The 13,734-nt window shown below is 32.6% G+C and overlaps 1 protein-coding gene across 9 annotated transcripts in view; it reads right to left on the bottom strand.

Annotated features, from left to right (window-relative positions):
* LOC124515211 (sodium channel protein type 3 subunit alpha) overlaps positions 1 to 13,734 on the bottom strand; it is an 81,837-nt gene that overhangs the window by 24,613 nt on the left and 43,490 nt on the right. For all 9 annotated transcript variants that reach the window (XM_047083880.1, XM_047083884.1, XM_047083878.1 and 6 more), the window contains exons 14-16: positions 8,845 to 9,018; positions 7,313 to 7,669; positions 5,174 to 5,644 (exon numbers count right to left, since the gene is read on the bottom strand). In XM_047083880.1, the coding sequence (XP_046939836.1) occupies positions 5,174 to 5,644; positions 7,313 to 7,669; positions 8,845 to 9,018 (1,002 nt within the window). The remainder of the gene's footprint in view (positions 1 to 5,173; positions 5,645 to 7,312; positions 7,670 to 8,844; positions 9,019 to 13,734) is intronic.

Raw genomic sequence — 13,734 nt, 5'->3', positions numbered from 1 at the left:
CCTACTTTTCATTAATAATTTTATTTCTGAATTGATTTCATTCTCCAACTAATTCTCAGTTATCCCTAAGGAAGAAGAGAGCAGGTATAAATTAAACCTAGAGACAACTCCATACTCTAGTTAGATTTTTTTTTCACCAAAAGTATTGAAACTGCCAATACTCAAGAACTTTATACTTCTGCTTTGTAATTTCCCTCCCAGAACCCCCTTCTGGCTGAGAGTCCAGCAAGCACTGATATCAACAAGAGAAAGCTGAGTGAAGAAAATAAACTAAAGACTTAGTTATGTACAAACCTGTGGCAGTCTTGGGAGATGCCCTTTACTCCTCATAAAACTATATTTAATAGTAAAAAATAGGACATTTTCTATGTCTCTTTTTTACCTGCTCAGTTTTGGGTAGAGAGGATATTTAGGGAAAATTAATGTAGATAAAGGAATTTTTTTTAAATGGATACACTGGACCAATTATTTAATGATAAAAATACAGTGAACTTTTCCTATCCCATATCACGATGCTTCCTTCTTTATGTTCCAATGAACACTTACGGTTTTGCAGACATATGACTCAACAACTTTCCTAAACTACATAAAAATCCAAGATATGTGGTGCCCAAATACATACAGACTATGGCCCTTCATATCCAAAAACTTATGATCGCCTTGCTTTTGTTTTTCACAGAGCCTTAAAAACAACATGAAAGCAAACATTTCCATCTGGAGCAAATGAATTATAAGGGTTGAAAATTATATTCATGAATCTGAATATAATGATCTGAAAATGGCACTATCAAAAAATCCTGTGAGACTCATTTTAGTATACAATTTACTTATAAGGGCTGAATCAACAACAACAAAGAGTTGTGGTCTTATTTTAATGAAATAAAAGCAGAGAAATAAAAAAATGCATGCTCTCTTAAATTCTTGACTACATTGAACTTTAAACATTCCTATCATATTTTAAAATAGATATAAATCCTATAGAGCATGCAATCATTGCTTTTAAAAGTTTAAAAGGCTATACTGGAAAACTCATTAGCAGAATCAAATATGATGTGGGACTGCCCGTGTCTCCTGACCATGCTGTGATGTGTCACACGATTCAGCAGAGAGCAGCTGGGCACATCTGGCACTTCCTTGCCATGGCAGGGGAAGGAACAGAGCTGAGTAGCATGCAGGCCAGTCAAAATTTACTTAGAAAGTGATTGTACATGTACAACTTGCTTGGGTAACCCGGGTAAAAGTGATGGCACGAGCCTCTGGCTGGTTAAAAAACACCAGAGTTGCATTCTTGATGGCTCCAGCTTGGTTTTACCCCTGTGAGAAGTAAGAATGGTAAGCAGTGAAGGTCAGAGTATGATATTGCTAGATTGTGCTTTGGAATTCAACTTCAAATATGATTCTTAAGAGCATTTATTCTATATCCTCACCTCGGAAGACAATAAAACCTTTTATAAACAAAATTGTAAAAACTCGGTTATATAAATATTCCAAGAAATCATGATTACGTGAACTTTAAAAATATAAAAACAAAATTCTACATTACGATCTTGTCACAAGATTTGTATGATTCCAAGTTTTTCCAATATAAAAAGATCACTGTTTTGAAATCTATACCTTTAATTCTCTTACATTTTTTCATGCAAAGCTTTATATTTGTTTCCATACCATCTCATTTATGTTAGTGACCAAAATATATAGATATAATGGATTTAGATATAGATGTATAAATATATATGTTACAAATATAATAACAGCAATTCATATCTTTATCTCTAACAAGTATTTTAGGGATCATTTCTCCCAATTGTACTTTAGCTCATTATACAATATGACAAATATGAATGTAAGGAGCAGAGTGACTAGAGTTTTCAAATACCATCTAAGTTAATGATTAATTTATTGCTTCTTCTTAAAGCAGAAATATATTGCAGGGATTTTTGTTGTTGTTGTTGTTTTGTTTTTTAGTGAGAAATGTATCACTCTGTTGGTTAGGTTGTATGATTTCTTACTTTGTCAGCAAAAAGAAAGGATATTCTGTGCTCTTCAAAGCATAGCTCAATGTTCTTTTTCTACTTGTGGTCAAAAACTTAGAAGCATGAACCAAAATGTCACTTTATGGATATGTTACTTTTCATTTGTGTGTGTGTATGTGTATGTGTATGTGTGCAATAGTTATTAAGAAAGAATAACCCAGCCAACATAAATATGCATGTCAAATGTGACCTATGTTCAGTGCCAGCAGTTTTGAGAAATTTCAGGTTAAATCTGAACTTTGCTGGAATTTAAACCCACTGTATTATGTTAGAACATGCTAATTTTTTGCTTTTATTTTGAAGAACAATGTACTTTTAATCTTTGTGTGAGCATATATGAGAATTGCCCTATTACTTTTTCAAGGGTTTTTTTTAGTACTAATTTAAAACATCATCCATATAAAATGTGTTGAATTTATTTCTACTTTTTGAAATAATCTGAAATTTTATCCTAGCTTTATAAAAGTTTTTAGTTTTTCTATTTAGTTTGATGAATTTTTCCAGCTATTTTACATAATTTTAATTTCATTACATTCTATTATTGGTTTCCATGTATCCAAAATTTAGCTTGGAAGAGGATAGAATGGTTATAAAAAGAGTCACCAAAAAGGAATTTTTGTTCAGATGATAAAATGTTTTCCAGAACTTAATAATGAAGTCATTGTGTCTCCACACACCAAGTGTATGATTTTCTAGCAATTAAGAAGATATGACAATGAGGTGATATTCTTCTAAGCAACCATTTGAAATATCTGTGGGCACTATAGAGTTTTTGAAATATTCTGGAAATCAACCTTTTGGTAGAAAGAAATTAAGATATTCAATTTCCATAAATCCAATGTGATAAAATTTATGACATTAATGTAGCAAAAGTTTCTCTGCCTCTTTTTTTTTTGTCTTTTGTTTTTTGTTTTTTGGGGTTTTTTTAACCTCTTCTTGACCCCAAGCTACTCTTGTCCCTAATCTTACCTTATTTTCTCTTCATTTTAACTTCATTGGTAAGTTCCTCTATTTTCAGGGAATCAGGTAATTATGAAATCTGCATTATTAAATCTGTTTTTAAACCCTGATTTCTCCTCCAGGGTTTTACTCCCAATACGATCACTTGTAATTCAGGATATTCCAATTGAATTCTTCCTCTTCCTACTTAAACCTGGTAACCTTTCTAAGAAGGCCATTTCAGTGGCATTACTGTTTTTCCAGTTTCCCGGAGTCTTTCTTTACTAGTTTGTCAAACTGCCAGGTCTCAGTGCCCATGCTTATTACCTTAGCCCAGAATTTCATCACCTCATTGCTATCAAATGATTGTTACCACATTCCCCAAGATAAATTCACTGATACCAAACAAACTTGCCTAAAACATCACTTTCCCCTGCTTCAGAACAAATAGCTCCTTATTGACTGTATCGCCAATTCTAAACTTTTCCACTTCAAAGATTTTACATTCTGAAACACCTTACTCACCCAAACATATTTTCCAGTATCTTCTCAGCCAGTACTTTATTCATGCTGATTGTTCCACTGTTACACCTTAATACTAAGCCCATTCTCAACTGTGAGTTTCCTTTGGTAGGGTTTTGCTTTGGCTTCCTGATCATATATTTGACCCAAACTTGGACGCCTATTTCAATTTTATCTCTTCCGTTTAGCAGCTTGCTATGTTCTTGCTGTTTCTCACTATCTCTAATTTTTATATTCAGTCCTGCAGGATAAAACTTTTTAATAGGTCTTGAATGATTTTAAGAATTAATGTTAGCTTCCTCAAAGATGTTGAGATTTCCCAAAAGGGGTTATATTATAGAGTTCTCCTTTAACTCTTCCTTACTCTTAGTAGCCCAGCAGAGTGCTGAATTTACAGAAAGTGCTCAATAAGTGCTCATTAATTAATTGGTGTTTTTTCTTAAATAGGTCTATTTTAGGGATGAAAAATAAAATTAGAATTAAATTCTTATTTTATCAGAATGAGCAATTTGTAAATTAGAATTGAGCTCATTAAGCAGACTTTGAGTGGAATTCCAAGAATATTATACCTCATTTTGCATGTATTTGTACCTCTTCAAAATATTTTCAAATTTGGTATTATAATGTATCTCAGCAGTGCTGAAATGCCTGAAAGAAAGGATCAGGAGCTATGAGTTATGACATTGTCAACTACTTATTACTTATACAAATTCTATTGATACCATTCTTAAAAAGAGAGGTTTTTAAAATATGCTCACAAAATCAGACATCATTGGTCTGATTCCTGTGGTGCTAAATATCATACCCTTAAGCTAAAATCTGTCTTTTATAATTCTGTACTGGACTTACTTCCTACTGGGATGTTAGAAGTCCAAAAATGAATAGTAGTAAAAATTTTAATGTTGTTTTTCACAATGCAAAACTGCAGAATTAATACCATTAAGTGGCTATTGTGGGATCCTATTAATTCTAATCACACAGTAGGAGCAATTCCCTTTCTTCTTTGTTTTATTTTGAACAGCAGTAATATAACAATAAGAGCAGATTTTCAACTTTTACTTCTTAACTGTAATCCTCAAGTGGAGGTTCTCTAAGTAGCTCTTAGCATTTTTCAAGTTAATCTGGAATACCTTATAGATTTGCTCACCCTTGGGAAAAATGTAACCAGTGCTTCTTGCACTGTCCTAATATGTGTAATACTTTCATAAATGAATAACACTCTGTCATAGTCAATAAACCTTCAGAGGTGAACAAAAGCTACACAAAACTTTCACATTAAAAAAATCATAGCAAAACCTAATATAGAAGGTAAGGAGATGACACTTTCACAATGATCAATAAAATACGGTTCACTGATTCATCTAAAGAGCATAACGTAGTGTAGAATAGAATGTGTTAAATAAGGTTGATGTTTTGACAGGCCACAATTTTTAGCCAGATTTTCAAACTGTCAAGAAGATGAATATACTAATTACACAGAATGATGATTTCCTGTGGAAAGTTGGAATTTGCATGAATGGATTTCCCAATAAAGAATATCTCATAATTTTCCAACATTGTCATATATATGACTTTCAGTATACTTTTTAATAATGCATATAAGCACAATGAAAATACTAAATAACCATAATGCATGGTTATTATAGGAAATGCCACAAAAACTTTAAAGGCATTCTTACCTCTTTGCTTTCTTCTAGTTCTGACTCACTGCTAAACTCTTCGGTATTTAAGTTTTCGAAGTCAGACTCTCCAACAGCAATTGGCACTGTTACAGTGAGGCTGGGGTTGTTTATGAATGACATATAATCATTTTCATCGATTACATATTTTTCAACACTGCTTCCGGTACCTACACCACTGGTGGTTCCATTCCCATCTTTAAGATAATTAAGTTCTTTGCTGATTTCTATTCCAGTATTATTGGAGATGCAGCTGTCTATTTTGTTGCCTTCATGGACCTCTATAACTTTTGGCTTTCTAAAAAAGGTTTTTCTGAAACACTCCCGTATCTTACTTTTCACATAATCAATTCCCTTTTGCATCCTTCCTACTGCAATCTGGAGATTGTTCATTTCATTATCATCATCAGTAGCAGCAAGATTGTCTGAGCTAAATGAACTCAACAATAAGGCCAGAAAGAGGTTCAGAACCTAAAAGAAAACAGGAAAATTTGCTACATTAATATGAAGTATTCATAAATTAATAACTTAAACAGGGAATTCATAGATCTTTACTAAAATTAATTCAACGAATGCTTACTGTATTTCAGACGCATGTCTTAATCACACACTATTTAAAGGACCTGAAATCTTCTACCTGCCGTAAGGGTGAAACGATAAAACAAGTGCCTTTTCTTTCGTGAAGAAGGACAATAAGAAAACTTCTAAGACTTTAGTTGTCTACTCAGGGTTGCCAGTGAAGAGACAAAAATCCCAATTTATGGTTTTAGCCAATGAGAAAAAAAGATCATTTTAGTCATTTTATTTCATTTTATTAGTTTGTCTAGAGAATGTGTCTAGCTTTGTGTGTATAAATAATGAATTTATTTATTTGATAGCCTAGTGGTATGTGTTAAACAGTATACTTTTAATATAAATTCCTTCATCCAATGGCCACAAATTTATAACAGCAGAGATTTCTAAATGCAAACATATAAGGTTAACACACTTCCCATCAAAGCAAGAACCCTAGTTTGTTTCCTTATTTCTGTATCAGATTTTGTTCATAATCTAGAGCTTCCTAATATACTATTCTGAAAAAAATGCATGTCTACAGTTATTGCATAAACATTCTTAAATTTTTTTTTAATTTTTATTTATTTTTGAGAGAGAGAGACAGAGTGAGAGCAGGGGAGGGGGAGAGAAAAAGGGAGATACAGAGTCCAAAGCAGGCTCCAGGCTTACAGGCCATGAGATCATGACCTGAGCTGAAGTCAGATGCTTAACTGACTGAGCCACCCAGGCATCCCTCCACAAGCATTCTTTTAAGCAGTCTAACTGGAAATGTACCTCTCAAAGGAAAGGTTCAGTATGATGGCATAAAGAACACTTTGTCCACACATAATTGAGAAACTTATGCATCAAAACACATAAATATGCAAATTGTGCTTTTACATTTGTGCTTTTAGGTCAGAACTGAAAGTAAGCTTTTAAAATCTTGTCAGTGTCCATACATATGAAACCTTAAACTGCAATAACTTATTTTCTTTTAATAAAGTAAATTCAGGGAAGGATATATTTAGACCATTTCCAAGGCATTTGAATAATTACAATACATAGCTACAATACAATAGCCTATTTTATTGAAATTTATCTTCAAAATTTGGTAATGTGCAACTTATGCCTCTGAGTGAGCCAACAATATGAACTATGAATGTGCAAAGATCAATTTCAATATAAAATAGACAGTTATATTTTTAGATTTACTGGAGATCATTTTCTTCTCAAAGTAAAGATAGGATAAAAAAATAATTCAAGCCTTAACAGTAATATGGGGATTAAATTATTCTTCATAAAAGCATTTCTTTGAAAAAGAAAAACAAAGAAAAAAACTAATATTTTTGCTCCCAAACTTTCACAAATGTACCTCAGTTAATCCTCACACCAGCCGTAAGATTTCAGCTCTGTTATTCCAGTGTCAGAGTTGGGAAACTTTGGGCTCAGAGAAGCTAAGGAACTCCCCCAAACTCAGAGTGCTAGTCCTGGGATTTGAGTCTAAGTTACTGAAGATCAAACCAGAGCTGTCTATTGCATCAGGCCACCTTCCTTGCTACAGTTTGATCTTGTTCTTAAATATGAGCATTTGTAATACATACGTACCACAAGGTTTCCAATGACCATGACCAACATGAAAACAATAAGGCACATGGTTTGGCCAGCGACCTCCATACAGTCCCACATGGTTTCTATCCACTCTCCACATAGCACGCGGAACACAATCAGAAAGGAGTGAAAGAAGTCATTCATGTGCCAGCGTGGAAGTTGACAGTCACTGGAGATCTTGCAGACACATTCTTTGTAGCTTTTACCAAACAGCTGCATGCCAACCACAGCAAAAATGAAGACAATAATGGCCAACACCAAGGTGAGATTACCTAGAGCCCCCACAGAATTGCCAATGATCTTTATCAGCATATTCAGGGTGGGCCAGGATTTTGCCAACTTGAAAACTCGAAGCTGTAATTAAGTGAAAAAATACTCTCAGTATAATTACAATATACTTTTAGAAGTTAGTTAGACATTGTTTTATTAGTATACCGTATTATAGACCTACTTCTGAGGGATATGAAAATCTCAAACCATACTAAAATTCAAATCCAGAAAAAAACAGTTAACAATACTAGAATTGTAAATCAAGTCATATCGTTTAAATGTAAAAGTAAAAGAAAATATTTCAGAATAAATAAAACATTCTGATTAATCAGCAGATATATCCCTAGAAACAAATTAATATTTTGTTTACAGTGTTTTAAATTGGATTGGGTAAACTAATGTCACCCTCAGACTACATTTTAGAGTAAAAAGAAATATTAAAAATCTGAGTTATATATTTTAATGGATATTTATAAAATAAAACTAAAATAAACAAATTTGATTTAAAAAACTTACATGAAGTCTTCCTTTCAATTTGAAAAAAAATACACATTTTACTTAATTTCCAATAAAATTTTACATATTTTGAAATAATTTTTTTGACAAATATAAAAACGTTTGTTACACCATTGTTTTAAATACTAATGGTATCAAATATTTTCCTACATGTTCCTTTAAATTAGTTCCCACTAATATAAGTAAGGTTGATAAAAAGCTAAGATTATGGGCACCTAGGTGGTTCAGTTGGTTAAGCATCTGACTCTTGATTTCGGCTCAGGTCATGATTTCACGGTTCGTGAGATCTAGCCCTGCATTGGGCTCTGCACTATCAGTGCAGATTTGGGATTCTCTCTCTCTCTCTGCCCCTCCCCCACTCATGCTCTATCTCTTTCTCAAAATAAACATTAAAAAAATAAGAATATTCACATATCTTAAAAAAAAAAGCTAAGATTAATTGAGGCCTGAAGTTTTTATTTGCATTTCTTTACAGAGTTGAAACAAAAAAAAAGTTAATGAATTTAAAACATAATTTTAGACGCACATGTGTTTTTAAATTTGCCCTCTATAACTAATCATTATGAAATGCTTCAACCGTTTTTATCATTCTTAGTTTTAAAGGGAATATTTATGTATTTTCTTAGAGTATCATGCATATTGATGTAGATTTAAAATATTATTAAAGTAAATATACATATTGATTCATTTTCAAAATAAATTTTATGCCAGTGACAGAATATAAACATAGTCTAAGTAGATACCAATCTGAATGATCTCAGTACAGACAATCCCTCCACATTGGCCAGGCCAAGCTCCATCAAACTAAGGCTGACAATAATTCCATCAAAGATATTCCAGCCCTCTTGGAAATAATAATATGGATCCATGGCAATAATCTTGAGAACCATTTCTGCTGTGAAGATCCCAGTGAAGACCTAAAGTAAAATAGAGATCACAGACATTGAAAAAAACTTTTGACACTGCAAGAATCTGTAAAGAATATTAAATAGTCATGAGTAAAAATACTTAAAATGGAGAAATGTGATAAACTGTTTAGCATTTTTTTCCAGTGGACTATTTATTTTATTTAACAAATATGCTTAGACTTAACAAAACTGCTAGCTATCCAAGAAAATGCTGGTTTGAAAACATTTCCTCATTCACATTTTAAATCTGATACTAAATAGTAACTACTGAATTCCAGCCCTTTTTGGTACATCACACTTCTCCCATAATCACAGTGAATTTTGTTTTTAGTATTATTGCATTAGGAACAAACCTATATATTATTTGAAGTTACTGTAAATTTATTTTAAGTTTGGCAAAAAGCATATTTTATACTTGATTTTTGTGTGTTTTTTTCAGGGACATCATCTTTTTTCTATAATTTAAAAAATATTCCTGAAATAAGAGTGAGGTTGCCACAAATGTTTTATAATAATGATCTCTGGATGCATGCTTCAGAATTAAGGTTAATGGATTAATAGAGCAAGGAGCTGCAGATTTAATTGAAAGCAGCAGGAGAACATTCTCAGTGTGCATACACTCACAGTAAAAATTAATAAATTACTTGAGTGGTTGGAAGAATGTTCGACAATAGAAAGAAAATGAAACAAACTCAAAAAAAATTTTAACTCAAAATCACAGGCAAAGAGACCCAGGGGCATGAAGAGTTATGAAATTACTCTTGCAAATAATCTTTTAAAGCAGTTATCTTAAATATAGGTGATAGCTGCATTTTCTGACTGTAAAGTCAAGCTTACCATTTACAGGGTAAATCAGCCTCTACCTTGAAGGAACTCTGTCAAAATAACAGTATCCAAAATTATTTGGTTTCCTAAAACATCAGGTTAATTAGAAAGAAATATTGATTCACTCTTAGAAATGTGTAAATCCAGCTAATATGTTATTTTCCTAAACACAGAAAGATCTAAGGGAAATACCCCTTCCCGAAAAAATAGCTTAATTTCAGTTCATCTTTCATTCACTCAAGTGGAAATAAAATGTATTTCAAGTAATCTTAATGCATGAAAATCCAGATATATGGTGGAATGCACATTGAAAATTATTTCTTTTTTATCTTATAGAATGACTCACTGTAAGATATTTTTCCCTGGTGAATGTAAAATAAATTTTGATTTAAAGAAATTTTATTTCTTATACGAAGTCTCAGGAGCAGCTAACTATTTGAATTAGCAGCCTAATTATAGAAATACATTAAACTGAGGTAGAAACTCTCCAGGTAAATCATCTACAAATATTTCTTTCTACAGAGAAATAATAAGGCGATCTTTTCAGCTCTTTTGAAATGACTGAGTCTTCTGCATTATACAAGCTTATACCTTAGGGGTGCCTGGGTGGCTCAGTTGGCCAAGTGCTCAAGTCTTGATTTGGACTCAGGTCATGATCTCACAGTTCGTGAGATCAAGCTCCATGTCAGACTCTGAACTGACATTGTGAAACCTGCTTGGGATTCACTCTCTTCCTCTCTGTTCCTCTCCCGCGCGCACGTGTTTTCTCTCTCTCTCTCTCAAAATAAATAAATAAATATTTTTAAAAATCCCTATACCTTAAACATACATTCTTTCATCTAATGTAACCCCAACATGAAACTCCTTTCATTTTAATTATAGTTTGCAATTTAAAATTATATCTATTTATATCCTTAAATGTTTTCAATTTAAGCCCTAAAAATCATTTGTATTGTTTTTTGGTACATTTTAGTCTAGTTTAGCATTGTCAGTGATTAGGAATTCTTAAAAATTCCTTCTCATTCTAGCAAAGGTCAGTCTAGCATACTGATTTAATGCCTATGCTTACATGATTTTAAAACTCCATCAAAAAAATTCTAAGGACAAAAAGAACTGGCAACCTCTAAATCTGTATTAGATTATGTAAATAATGCCCATGTATGGTTTGTAAACAATACTAATGTATGGTTTATAAATATACATTCAGCCACCTTTGAATTTTCTACATCACAAAAATTTTTAAGACTAAAAACAATTAATAAAAACCTTACTGAATGTTTATTGTTTGGCCTTAGCCTAATTCTATCTTGTTTTCTGCAGAAAACAAGTTTGTCTTTTAAACTTTAGATTATATGCTTCTGTGGCCACTCATTCATTCAGAAAAAAACTGCTAAACACCTACTAAACGGTAGACGTTTTTCTGGGCTTTGAAAATATAGTAGAAATTAGGATATATAAACCTGAGACTGTATAAACCAAGTCATTTAGGCTGATACATTTCCTTTTTTTTTAATGTTTATTTATTTATTTTGAGAGAGAGAGCACAAGCAGGGTAGAAAATCAGAAGGGGAAGGAGAGAGAGAGAGAGACAGAGACAGAGACAGAGAGAGAGAGAGAGAGAGAGAGAATCTCAAGCAGGCTCTATGCTGTCAGTGCAGAGCTGGACATGAGGTTCTGTCTCATGAACCATGAGATCATAACCTGAGCTGAAATCAAGAGCTGGACACTTAACAGACTGAGCCACCCAGGTGCCCTTAGGCTAATACATTTCTTATGGACAATGAATTTATAGGCTTCCTAATCCAGCTTCTTTAATGAGTAGATAAGTTCAATAAAAAGTTCCTAACGCATTGTAGGTGATGACACATGGTAAGTAGTAAAAGTCTAAGTGCTAAGGATAGAGATGAGAATCAGCCTGGGAGTCTAAACCAAGAATAAAGAAATTTGGAGCATTTTGAGTTGTTTTGTGGGGCACAACACTTAGGATGCTTAGGATGACCAAATATTAGAGTTTAAGGTCTTATTTCGGGATGAGAAGGCTTCCTTATTGAGTATTTACTTAGAGAAGAAGGTTATGTTGATGTACATGAAAAAGAGAAATGTTCATCCTAAAAGCTGAAGTTTGCCTATCAATCAGTTTGCTCTCCAGAACGTCTGCTTGCCCAAACTGATGCTCCGTGTTTTTTTTTTTTTTTGTAGTGAATTTGATGTAACTGTAGCCCACTTTTGCTCTATTGTTATTAGCCTCTTATTTTAATGGTTTTAGTTTTATTATTCCCATGCCTCTTGGATACACATCTTTAAATATTTGTTGTTGTTGATCGGTGGGGGAGGTGAAATTGAAATACACTTAAAGAAAAATTATGGGAAATCATTTAACATTTATGGTGTTCCTTTCCCTCATCTGTCAAATGAGGATATTCATTGAGATGACTCATCAGGTCTGTATCTAAAATTCTTGGATTTCTGTCAGCATTGTATTGCCTACCAAATTTTATTCAGAAATTGGTGACAACAATTATTACACAAGAGCCTCATGATAAGTTTTCAGTTTGGAGACAAGATAGCTTTGTATTATATTAGGAAAGGAGCTAAATGGCCAGATAGCACCTTCATTGATGCAAAATGCCTCTCAGGTAAATTTTAGGATTCGGCTCCCAAGTGTTTAATCTTTCAATAAGCAAAAGTTGGTTTTTTTTTTTTCCTTCAAAGAGTTATCATGTCCCTATCCTGAGATTTTAAATTTATACTCTATTCCACACCATTTAATTTAAATAATTTAGCTAATTGTGTTTCTTTAGGCTTTTATATGCAAATAACCTGTGAAATCCTTAGTACAAGTACCATGTTCCAAGTTCCCTTCAGCATCCAGCAGAATAAAAGGATATCATGGACTCTTAATCATTGGTTAAAATGAGAGTTATAGTAAGAAAAGTAATCAGTATAGGAGCTACAGACCTCTATCTGTATTCGTTGAAGAAAGAGTTACAGGTTAGTTGGAAATGTTTGTATGATGAAGAAGTTGTCTAATCTGCTATGATTGATGGAAGATTTTTTGCTTATAAAATCTCTTAAGGTGGGTGCATTAGTTTTATAATGGTTAAAACAAAAACAAAATAGAGCATCTTAGAGAAACTCAACAGATATTTGAAGTCTCTCGATACTCAAGTTTGATCAACCCAATCAGTAGAGAAGTGATGTGCTTTTTATGTGCTCCAGAAACAGGATACAAATGGGGCACATTGATCTAAATAAAGCTGAAAGTTCCACAAGTCTTTTATGGTATGTTCCTTTGCTAACAATTCAACCAAAACCTAAATGTCCTTATTTATAAGGTATTATATAATCATTTGAGGACTAATAACTCTCCATAGAAACTAAATTTATTTAAATGAGTGAACTATAAACTCCACAAAATACACAATATAACCATGCATGGTGTAAAATAGAGTCCAAAGTCAACTAAGTACCCAAGATATAAAGAATATATTCTGTCCTTCTCTCCCTCCCTCTCTCTTCCTCTCTCTGTCTCTGTCTCTTTCTCCTTATATAGATTTTTTACATATTATTTACATACAATTAAACATATAAATTTTCATATATAAATATTTATTATAAAGCTTGTTATAGGTATAAAATATGATACTATATGAGAAGCTATGAAATGGCTTATATATGATATTAATAATAACAAAGATATTTTGGTTAATACAAATAGTCAGTTTACAAATTCTCCTACTTTTATGATTGGTAATAGTTAACTCAGGTCTGTTTCCTGTCATGTGCACTTTGTATCTTGATGAGCCTTGTTTCCCCAGTGTTAACCTCAGCTTACCAATGGTTTTACCACAATCTATCAGGCATCTGTCTTCTACCTCATTTCTATACCTCATTATTTCC

This window comes from Lynx rufus, unplaced genomic scaffold, assembly GCF_022079265.1.
Source record: "Lynx rufus isolate CCGP_SWC_20201006 ecotype Redwood Valley unplaced genomic scaffold, mLynRuf1.p SCAF_2, whole genome shotgun sequence".
In the NCBI taxonomy this organism is placed as follows: domain Eukaryota; kingdom Metazoa; phylum Chordata; class Mammalia; order Carnivora; family Felidae; genus Lynx; species Lynx rufus.
The sequence above is the reverse complement of the archived record's forward strand: the minus strand, read 5'-3'. Positions and strand labels throughout refer to the sequence as shown.